Raw genomic sequence first — 11222 nt, 5'->3', positions numbered from 1 at the left:
GGCAGGAGGCTGTCACCTGGCATAACCTTCCCAGGGAGGTGACCTTGGATCTCCTGCTGCTTTTCAGCTCAGGCAGAACAAAGCAGTCTTTTGTCCCTGCAGCTCATGGCTGGCTCCTTTAGTACCTGGGCATTTTCTGGATTCCTGGACTTCCCCAGCAACTCCAGAGCTACAGCCCGGACCAAAGAGACAACAGCTTTCTGCTCTCTCTGATATACATCTCAGTCGAAACAGCCATGAGGATGGAGCTTTGGTCCAGCTGGAGCCTGAGCCAGATGTCCAGAAGTCTGTTCCTGGTCTTGCTGGAGAAGAGGTGTCACTTCTGGCACCATGGACTTTGGATCAGAAAATAGAAATATACAGATATCGAAACAAGCTTGGGGTTTCTTGAGGAGTCCACGTTGATGAGCTGTCCCTGCCGAGGCGTCAGTCGATGGGGAAGGAGGCGGCTGGGATGGGCGCCCTGCGGAACAGCAGGCTGGAGCCACGGAACAGCTGCCCCTGAGGAGGAGAGCCCGGGGTCAGGGCAGCCTGAGACCTGGCAGGGAACTGCAGCTGTTTTAGCAAGGCCTGACTCCATGGCCATGGCAAGGCTGCAAGGCCTGGGCACCCTGGGCTGCTCTGCAGGACAAAGTGAGGTTCCAGCCCCGTGGGTGCTGGAGATGAGCATTTCCCCCTGGGGTGACGGATGCAGAGGGGAACTGCAGACTCTGATGTGTGTAATGCATGGGATAAAAGCTTGCAGGCTGCAAGCTCGGGGTGTGCAATGGGCAGAGCAGCACTGCCACGCTGGTACCAGTGCCAGAACTGGAGGGATAGAAGCAGGCTACAGAGCATGGCAAGGATGCAGCACAGACACTTTTGGGGAATGCTGGAGATTAGGGAAAGGAGCAGAGGGAGCCCAAAGCCCCGTGTGTGCCCCGCTCCCTCACCTGAGCACTGAGGTACCTCCAGCAGTGGATCCAGGATGCAAAGGCGGGAGCGTAGGGAGGGAGGCCTGCCCGCAACCTGCACGGCAACAGGGAACAGCTGAGGTGGATGTGTCACCTTACCCACACCGGTAACAAAAGAGCAGCAGGAAGTGTGAATGAGGACACGGGGACAGCGTCTGCACCGGGCTGGCGGCCAAGTGACAGCTCGTTATTTACAATGCAGCAGATCTGTAATTTAATTACCCCTGGAGTGCACAAACAAGGAGGGTTACCTGGAGACTTTGAGAGTCCAGGACCGTATCTACACCTTCAAAAGCCAGCAGATACTGAGAAAACAAGGCACCAGACTTGGATCCCGTTCCCATGAACAAAAATGCAGATTTGCAGCAGTTCGATTGGGAAGGCAAGCTTGGTCCTGCTCCTGTCTGCTCCCATCGCTGCAGTAAGAGCTGTGCTTCCCTCGTGCTGCTCCCTGGAGCCAGCACTGTCCCCTTGATCCCTGTGCCTCCAGCTCAGCTCAGATTGGACCACACCACCACAACTCTCCCGATTTCTCACCACCTGAGCTTTTCTGCTGCTCGTGTCTGTACCCTCTGATCTAAAATTATAAGCAACCTGGGACAGGAAAGGAGCCAGCTCTTCGAAGTGCCACAGAGTTTACGGGGCTGTAGGAAAGCTTTACGGTCGTTAGCAGCCCATTCAGACAACAAGGGGCTGCAAGAAAGGAAGGGAAAGCTTTAGATCTCAGTGTGAAGGACATACCCACAGTTGTTCACTGCCATGAGATCTCCCACGAGAAGGAACGGGTAGGTCAGCATGCTCACAGCGATCTGAAAGCACAGAGAACCAGCAGCCTCTCTAATGCTCCCCATGTCAAAAACGCTATTTCCAGCTTTTGCATGTTAGCAGAGTTATCCTTGGATAAGGGATGTCAAGTACAGACCAGCCTTAGTCCCCAGAGCATGAGCTCTCAGCCCAGAGGCGGCAGGAGGAGGGGGAAGGACACGGCAGCTGCCTACATACCCCCATCACAAACTTGGTGTAGCTCCGGATCACTGATGCCTGGCTGAACTGCAGAGAGAAACCAAAGGCGTTGTGGAGCAAGGGGATGACACCAGGCTGGCACTGTCATTATGTGACACTCCTCGAGCCTGAGGTGAAGGGCAAGGGGCAGGGGGCGAGGCAGAAAGCAAGGGAGAGCAGCTGCATTCCAGCTGAGAGTCTGGGAAGGCATTTGGGGAACTGTGATGCCCCGAAGTGCAGGTGAAGCACAGCCCTGAGCAGACATAGCTCCTCCAGCACTCTCACAGGGATGTCCCCAAAGCCTGGGGTCTGTATTAAATCAGCCCCTGCTCCCCAGTAACTCCTTTCCACTGCAGGTGCTTGGTCCAGACCCCAAGCCCTCCCTCAGGCACCTCCACTCACGTTGTCATCCACAGCGTAGGTGTTGATGAAGTGAGCCAGGAGGTTGCAGCACCAGAGGAAGATGACATCCCCCAGGATGTGAGGGACTAACCCCCTGCAAGGGCAAAAAGAGTGGTGTGAGGTGCAGGAGGGTCCCAGTGCCACCTCCTGAGATGCCCAGCCTTCTTCCCTCCACAAGCTCAGAGGAACTCCACTCCCCCAGAATGAAAATTTTACTTTGGGAGGAACTGAGAAGGGAGATTTGAGGGAAGAGCTCTCAGCCTTCAAACTTGGTACTACAGTGCTCCTCTGGCTGAATTTTTTTGGGGATCTGTTTTTTGGGCATGACTCAATTCCCCTTGTTCCATCCCAAATACCTTCTTGGTCCAACTCCTGCTGAGAAACCCAAGTGAGACACAGATGAAGTAGTTTCCATTTCTGAAGATGCTCTTTTGGATGCAGAATGAGAAGTTCAACTCTTTCTGGAATCTCCCTTCTTTTAGAAATCAAAATGAGAGGGGTTGTTCCTGCACAAACTGCTCCACTGAGAAGTGGGAGTAACTGGGGGAACACTGATTTTTCCCAGTCCCTGCTGCCCCCAGGAGCACAGTTCTTTGGTTAATGCCTCCCACTGACACACTAGAGCTCCCAGCAGCACCAGCACTGCTAGCTTTTGCAGATAATAGCACTAAAACTTTAACAAAATATTCCAGAGGGTTTCTCCAGTTTGTTGGTGCTTCTACAGCATCTGCTGCAGCAGTGCAGGGTTTCCTGCTTTTGCAGGGGTTGTTCCACTGCAAAAAGATCCAGGTGTGTGTCAAACGTGTGTTTCACCAGCAGATGTGGTCAGTTCTGAAAAGGAGCCTGTCAAGAGCCACACGAGTGTTTGCTGAGCTGGAAAGAGCCACCTCCTGGCACATTAATCTGAGCCTTTTGTTTTCTTCTGCCTCCTCAGAGCAAGGGACCAGTTTGTTTCCTGCTGTGGTTGCTGCAGCAGCAGAGCAACAACTGAGACTGGTTTTGGGAACAACCTGTGCATTGTTAAGGCCCCAGCAGCCCTGGGGATGCAGCTGAGGTCTCAGGGACCAGGCACAGCAGAAACCTTCAACAGAAGATTCACTGGCTTCAAAGACGTGACACGTGAGAGCAGCAGACAGGACAAGGAAATCAAAGCTCTCTGGCCCCAAAGAGATGTTCTGCTTTGTGTTTGGCTTTGAGCCTTTGTAAAAACCATCCTTTTCCTAACTCAAAGTTAAGTCTGAAGCTCCTGAGCTGCTGCAGATACAACAGAACCTAATAAAGTCCAGAAGCAAAGGGCTGGGCCAGGGCAGCCCCATAAGGAAAACCTCACCCAACTGTTGATAGGGAATCAGACTGTTTATTCCACTTCCAATAAGGATCCCATCCCTTTCTCCCCTCCAAAGTAATGACAACTGCTGGCCCTGAGCTGGATGACTGGAAACCAGGAGTCTGAGAGCTGCAGAAAGGAACTAAAAAAAGCCAACAAGCCAAAGGCATCAGGCCTGAAAACGCCTCCTGGAATTCCAGTGCTGCCTTTACACAGCTTTACTACTATTGACATAAAAAAGTGAGTGCTGCAATTCTCACACCTGCTGAGATGTCCAAGATCTGAACTGGGAATACTTTTGGAAGATGAGGAAAAGCTGGAATAGCAGCAGGCAGAGGAGGAAGCCTCAATGATGTACAGTAATGTGACCCAACAGCAGAAACCCCAGTGCAAGGGACCTGGGACAAGCCACCCCTGAGCTGACCATGCCCAGCAGCTTTGGAGCTCAGGGAACACCTTCCTGGGCTGGCAGGAGCCTGTTGCAGATGTGGGGGGAAGGGAGATAAATCCATCCTTGAAAAGTCTTTATCTCTAGCCAGGCACACACCCAGAGAGTGTGTGCCACTGTTATTGCTGGGGGTGGTTATAAGGCCATGAGAAACAATTGCACTGCCATGATTTTAGGCAGTGGATGTGCTGGGATTGCACCAGGGCTGAGAGGAGAAAACCAGCAGTTTGGTCCTTCAGATGCAGTTTGTCTCCCCTCACAGCAGTGGGATTTCCTAACAGGGTTATAGAGCATGTAGAGCCCTCCTGAGACAATTTGGGTTGTGTTAAAGCTTTTCCTGAGAACCATTAAGTTTCATTAGGCTACCAGCAGTGTTTATTTGATGTGGATGGAAGGGAACATGGCAGCTTCTTTCAGAATCACTTCCCTGGGAGGTGGTGGGCTGTGAGCAGCCTGCTCCAGCCATGCCCCACTCACAGGGACCATCCCAGAGGATCCTATATTTAGTGGAGCAGATTTGGAGCTGCACGGTTCAGCTGAGAAGCGGTGGGCTGCCAAAGGAAGAAGCAGTGACACTCAAGGGATGGGGTCTCTGCACATCCCTGGCCATTTCCCCTTGGGGAAGGACAGGGTGAGACCCCCCTGTGATTGCTTCCCTCTTCCTGATGCATTCAGGTTTCATCTGGAGGTCCATGTTTTGTGACTGCAGAGCCAAAGGCATCCTGAAAACCCCTACTGAAATTCCAGAGCTGCCTTTACTATTATTGACATAATAAAGTGAGTTATCTCCCCACCATGAGCAGAGACAGCAGGTGGTTCTGCTTTTATAAAGATGTGAAAAAGAAAGGCAGGAAGCATTAATTGAGAGTTCAAGCAAAAAGGTGTCCACTAAACTTCCATTTCAGTGATGCACCAACTTGCCACGCTCTGTAAGCAGCTGGAGACACCTTTCAGCTCCTCCTGGTCCAGGCACCACCACACTCCAAGCACACAGGTAAACCTGCTCATTACCAGCACCCACGGTGCTCTGCAGAGGAATATGATGCTTATCCAGACCCTGGCTTTCATTTCAACAAGGGTACTTATTGTTACACTTGATCTGGGTGCCTGTTGCATAAACAAATGCTTTAAATGGCCCTTCACTGAAACACAAAGAAGCACCAAGGGAAAACGAAAGATAAGAAAAAATACAGCTTCCTCTGGGCTCTGAAGGTTTGATTAAAGATAAGATCTGGGGCAAACTTAATGGTCAAACTGGAGTGCTGTCAAAGGCACAGATTTAATCGTGGGAGTGATGTGGGATTCCCTTGGTCAGACAAGGCTTCAGCTCAGTGTGACTCCAGCTGGGGTTGGCAGAGCTGCCGGGAGAGCCATCAGTGCCTTCAGGCTACGGGAGAAAGTATTTAAACGGCAACTCACGTACACAAAGAATCCCAGGATCCCTTCTTCCTTAAATATCCTGCCAATGGCACTGAACACACCGCTGCCAAGAAAGGAAAAGAGCTGTGGTAGTGCAGAGTCCTTCCACCTCTGCCCTGTGCAGCTTCACACGCATCCTGCAGCCCCCAGCCATGGCAGTGCCTCCTCAGCCATCATTCCAGCAGAAGGCAGCTTGTTCTGCTTATTCTCCTCAGACCAGGCAGGTTTGAGGGAAGGAAGGTCATGTCTGTACTCTGCCAGTCTGCAGTGACACCCGGGAGAACACCCAACCTGCACACAACTGCTCAATGCTGAAGGTACAAGAGCTCTGAGGTATTTGAGTGGCTACAGATGTTGTGTGATATGGTTTGATTTGGCTGATTCTAAGCCCAAGAACCCCGTCCTGCCTTTGGGAACTTGAGCTGGCTGTCGTGGGCTGGCTGCAATCCTGTCTAGTGTGCCTCCACGCCGCTCCACAGGCAGTTTTGTCCTGCAGAGAGGCAGCTGGTACTGCAAAAGACTTGGAAAAATTTTACAGACTAAGCAGGACTGCAGCAAAGCTTTGTGTTATCCACTCTGCCTCCCTGCTGCCTTCCCTTTCCATTAATAGCCAAAGGAAAAAGGCAGGAGACTCGCTGTGTGATCAGCAAGGGGTGATACAGCCCCAAACCCCCACAGGCACAAGGTGGAACAGAGGCACGTCAGGAACAGAGCCCAGCCTTCCCACATCCCTTCAAGCCCCAGTCTCTAAGCACAGCTCAGATTCACTTTGCAGTCTCTCAAGCCTCCTGGATAACCCTATTCCCCATGGCATGGGAGCACCTGGCACCCCTGACCCCAGACCCTTCCCAGCTGCAGCCACTCACCTGTATTTGACTTCCCGGCCGACGAACTGGACCATGCAGCGCATGGAGATCACTGGGAGGAAACAAACACAGGGCTGATAGACAAACAAATCCAGTTTGGGTTGTAATGGATGTGAAGGAAAATGAAACATGACCCTTCTGCTCTCCCTCAACTCACAGCATCTCCAGCTCCTCTCAGTGGTCATCAGCACTGCAAGACTCATTAGAAACTGGGGCCTTTCCTGAGCCTGTAAGTGGTGGGAAGGATTTCAGAGGATCACAGAGAGGTTTGGGTTGGAAGGGACCTGCTAGATCATCTTTTTCCAAACCCCCTGGCATGGGCAGGAACACATTCCACTCTCCCAGGTTGTTCCAAGCCCTGTCCAGCCTGGCCTTGGACACTTACAGGGATGGGGCAGTCACAGCTGCTCTGGGCACCTGTGCCAGGGCCTCCCCACCCTCACAGAGAAGGATTTCTTCCCAATATCCCATCTAACCCAGCTCTCTGGCAGTGGGAAGCCATTCCCTGTGTCCTGTCTCTCCATGCCCTCGTCCAAAGTCCCTCTCCAGCTCTCTTGGAGCCCCTTTAGGCTCTGGAAGGCTGCTACTGGCCCTAACCCCAATGGGATCTCTAGGACAAGGTTGTGGATGAGTGGGAAGAGAGAAACTCATTGCTCAGCTGTGTTAGTAACTGAAGGCAAAGCCCAGCATCAGCCTCATATGATAGAGAAATATCATGAGAATCACCCCCCTGAGTAAGCAGGGTTTGGGGTGATGCCCAGTCTGGAGGGGGCTGCAGCCAGGGGACAGGACTCACCATGCAGCGGGTGTGAGACAAGCCGGGACACACACTGCATCATCATCTCGTGGGATGTCTGGGAAGGGAGGAGAAAACACCTGTGAGAAAAGCTGTGCTGCTCCTCCTGCACAGCCCAGGCCCTTTCCCTCAGTGTGGGGAAACACATTTTCGTTCCCTCTTTTGAGATCTGTTCTTGTGGTAAACCTCTGCTCCTGTGATTTATTTCATGGATGGACACAGAATGGCCACTAAACTGATAGACAAACAAATCCACAAACTTCTCACCACAAACTTCTCACCCCAGTTTCTCTCCAAGTAATCTCACCCACGTCCCCAGGGACGTCCCCAACCACGCATTAATGGGCAATATCCACTTCTCACCTCTCTGACCACTTTCCTAAGTGAAGTTTTCACATCATCCTTGTTAGACACGTGCTCCATGTCTTCCAGTGGAAAAGCCTGAGTGGAGAGGGAAGGAACATGGTCAGAACTGATGGAGATGCTGACCCACAATGTCTGAGGTCAGGGGGAAACCACGAAAAGCCATGCTCTAGATGCAAGGACAAGACAAACAGGCAAGAAGGAACACAGGAGAAGAAAGGTAAAATAGAGGAATAGAGGAGTTACAAAACTGCTGACAGAGGATACAAGGCACGGGGATGCCAAATCAAATTAAACTGGTTTATAAATTTAAAAATGCTTTGGGGATAAGGGCACTGGAGGACTATTCCCTTAGGAGATGGAGAGAGATGGGTGCATCAGTCCTCCTGTGCAGCCCTTGTTGCAGTAGCACTGACCCTGCAGGTGACTGATGGTGAGAGAAGCCGACCTTTACCTTCTTCACACTCCCCCTGGTGATGGTAGATAAAGTGCTTGAGATGAGGCGGGGAGTCAGGCCACGGAAGAGGCCTCTTTTCCCATCCACTTCCACGATGTGTCTGGCTGGGTGGGACAACACCAGGCTGCTGTCAGTGGGGAAGGGGACCACGCATGGAGAGCACCCCAAACAGCCCCAGGGTTCAGCTGAAACCACGCCGGGCTCAGCTCGGCACGGCAGCCACTCCACGGCCCCACAGTAAGTGATTTATTGTAACAGTCCTAAAGAAACTTCTTACTGGAGGACAAGAATTCTTACTGCCATCTGCCTAATCTGGAAGGACAGCTCCGTTATTTTGGGCTATTTTGGGCTATTTTGTCTTTTGATGGTTTTGCTCACCTGAAAGGGCTCCAAGGCAGTTTGGACTGAACCAGGCAGGGGGGATCATCCCGTGTGCTCTGTGCTGTCACCTCCTCCCTCCACCCCTGGAAGGTCTGACTCAGGGCTCATATGGATCTCACAAACCCATGTTCAGTTCCTGCCCCGCCACCTTCACCTAGGCAAACTTCCTCAGGTCTCAAGTTGCAAAAAAAAAAAGCCCAGAGATCCCATTTCTCCCACATATAATAAGGTGGGACAGAACCCACCATGTGCTGGTGGCTACTGACTGCTCCTGGCCCCTGTCCTGTGCTGCCCACGCAAAGCCAGGTGGGCTCTGCACCTCCCCATCACCCAACACTGCCCATTCTCTTTGGAAATGGCATCTTCCAAAGGGCAGCACTGGAGCATTTCCAGCCCTGGGTGTCCCAGGATGGGCTTCCAGGGTTATCATCCTGCTCCTGTGCTGGTTATACCCCATGGATACCACTGGCTGATTTTGGGATTGGCCCGGATCAGCTGCTAGGACAGTGCATTCCCCTTCCCCACAGCAAACCTGCTGTGACAGCAGGTCACAAAGTATTCACCCACCTCTCCCATGCTGCTGCACCCACAAAAACAGGAAAATACTATTTTTTTTTCCTTCTAAACATATTTCCTGCACTTTTCTTGGTATTTCTGTCCCTTTAGGGCTCCATCTACAACACAAATAAGCAGGGCAGGGGGCAGGTTATTCCAGGGCTGTTTTGGAGCAGAAGTAAAGTATTTTGTAACCTCCAAAACACACAAAAACCTCCTGCCACATGCCTACACCACCTAAAACCCCCCAAACCCCTCCACCACGGTGCAAACCCAGAGCAATGTGCCACAGGAAGACAATGCAGCACCAACACCCCCCTGTCTCCAGCAACAGGTACGTGAATCTGACAGCCTTACAAGGAGCTGTGGTGGTTTATGCCTCACTGCAGCCTTGGGATGATCCCAAGGGGATGTGAGAGTGCTGCTGGGGGTCAGCTCAGGCTGCCTGGCAGCTCCCAGCCCTGATTCCACGAGGGCAGGACCTCGTGCTGGCAGGGAGGGACAGTCACTCACCATAGGTGAAGAAGCCGGGCAGGTACAGGACCTTCCTCCCCAATACATTTCTTCCAATTGTTGGAGGTAGTGGCTCATGCCCAACCTGGGAGAGAAACCTCGTGAGCAGGTCTCTGTTCTGGCGTTCCCAAAGTCCCTGGGATGAACAGGATGGATCCCAGCATCCCCCTGTCACTCTCAGGCACTCCTTTCCCCATTTTATGGGGTCCCTAGGTTACAGAGAGTTCTCCACTCTCCCATTTTAGGGGGTCCCTATTACTAAGAGAGTCTTGGGGTTTCCTATCCCTTCTCATACGGAAGGCTCCATGGTAGAGGACTAATTTTACAGGGGTTCCCAGATTACTGGGTGTCCCCATTCCCTGTCCCAGGAGGGCTCCCAGCACCCCACTACAAAGGAGCCCCACTGTATGGGGGGCCTCACCCCTCCATTATATGATATCCCCTATTCCCTGTATAGGGTGCCCCTGTTGTAGAAGGCATCCTCACCCTCCTATTATATAGGATCTCATTTTTCTGTAGGGTCCCCCAGTGTATAGGGGACCCCCATTCCCTTACATATGGGGCACACCATTACCCAGACGTCCCTCGTTCTGGAAGCGCCCCCTTTTCTAAAGGGGGGGGGGGCTGTATGTACAGTGACCCCCAGGGCACGGAGGCCCCCACAGGGACACGAACCAGGAACCCACTCGCACCCGTTCCACCGGGGTCCCGACCCCCCACCACACACAGGGACCCCGCCCCGCTGCATACGGGGGTCCCCCACCCTGTAGGTGCCCCCCGCATTGCACAGGGGGGTCCCACTGGAATGGGGGGGGCTGTACGTACTGTACACATGACCCTAGCACATGGGGGGTTCCATAGGGACACTGCAGGAATCCACCTCCTCCCGTTACACCGGGGTCCCGATCCCCCACTACCCACCGGGACCGCATCCCGTTCCATACCCTGAGATCCCCCCTTCCACAGGCGCCCCCATCGCGCAGGGGGCCCCGTTATACGGGGGAGGGCTGTACGTAGAGCGACCCCCAGCGCACGGAGGCCTCCATGGGAGCATTAACGGGAAATCCTCCCGTTACCCTGGAGCCGCCACCCCCGTTCCACACGGGACTCCCACCCCACCGTCCCCCTCCCCGCTCAAACCCCCCCCCGAGCGGACCTGCACGAGCAGCTTGACGTAGAGCAGGGGGTGGCTGGCGGCGGCGAGCCCCGCGCCCAGCAGCACGAACAGGCCCTCGGCGCCCTCAGGCCCCGCCGCGTCCGCCGCGCCCCCGCCAGGCGGCGACAGCGGCCCCGGGGGCAGCGCCGCCATGGCCGCCATGGCTCGCGCGTCACCGCGCCGGCCGCCACCACCGCGGCGGGGCGGGGGGGGAACCGCGGCGGGAGGAACCACTGCGGGGAGAGGGGGGAACCGCGGCGGGAGGAACCACTGCGGGGCGGGGGGGAACCGCGGCGGGGAGGAACCACCGCGGGAAGAGGGGGGAACCGCGGCGGGAGGAACCACCGCGGGAAGAGGGGGGAACCGCGGCGGGAGGAACCACTGCGGGGCGGGGGGAACCGCGGCGGGGAGGGGGAGGAACCGCGGCGGGAGGAACCACGGCGGGGCGGGAGGAACCATTGCGGGCCGGGGGGAACCATTGCGGGCCGGGGGGGAACCATTGCGGGGCCGGGGGGAACCATTGCGGGGCTGGGGGAGGAACCATTGCGGGGCCGGGGGGAACCATTGCGGGGCTGGGGAGGAAC

General features: G+C 54.4%; 1 protein-coding gene across 2 annotated transcripts; it reads right to left on the bottom strand.

Annotated features, from left to right (window-relative positions):
* Window positions 1–288: 288 nt before the first annotated feature.
* On the bottom strand, window positions 289–10820 carry MTCH1 (mitochondrial carrier 1). 2 transcript variants are annotated; one of them, XM_068173582.1, is made up of 12 exons: window positions 10639–10820; window positions 9483–9567; window positions 8025–8137; window positions 7577–7654; window positions 7214–7271; window positions 6418–6469; window positions 5556–5615; window positions 2358–2451; window positions 1956–2003; window positions 1695–1762; window positions 933–1008; window positions 289–501 (listed from the first exon to the last, which is right to left on the bottom strand). In XM_068173582.1, the coding sequence occupies exons 1-12, from the start codon at window positions 10798–10800 to the stop codon at window positions 427–429; spliced, it is 969 nt and encodes a 322-aa protein (XP_068029683.1). In that variant the 5' UTR covers window positions 10801–10820; the 3' UTR covers window positions 289–426. The 2 variants fall into 2 exon arrangements, with proteins under 2 accessions (XP_068029683.1, XP_068029684.1); XM_068173583.1 differs by having other exon boundaries at window positions 8031–8137.
* Window positions 10821–11222: the final 402 nt, after the last annotated feature.

Source organism: Anomalospiza imberbis, chromosome 26 (assembly GCF_031753505.1).
Source record: "Anomalospiza imberbis isolate Cuckoo-Finch-1a 21T00152 chromosome 26, ASM3175350v1, whole genome shotgun sequence".
NCBI classification, from domain to species: Eukaryota; Metazoa; Chordata; class Aves; order Passeriformes; family Viduidae; genus Anomalospiza; species Anomalospiza imberbis.
Note: the sequence above shows the minus strand (reverse complement) of the source record. Positions and strands in the feature narration are given on the sequence as shown.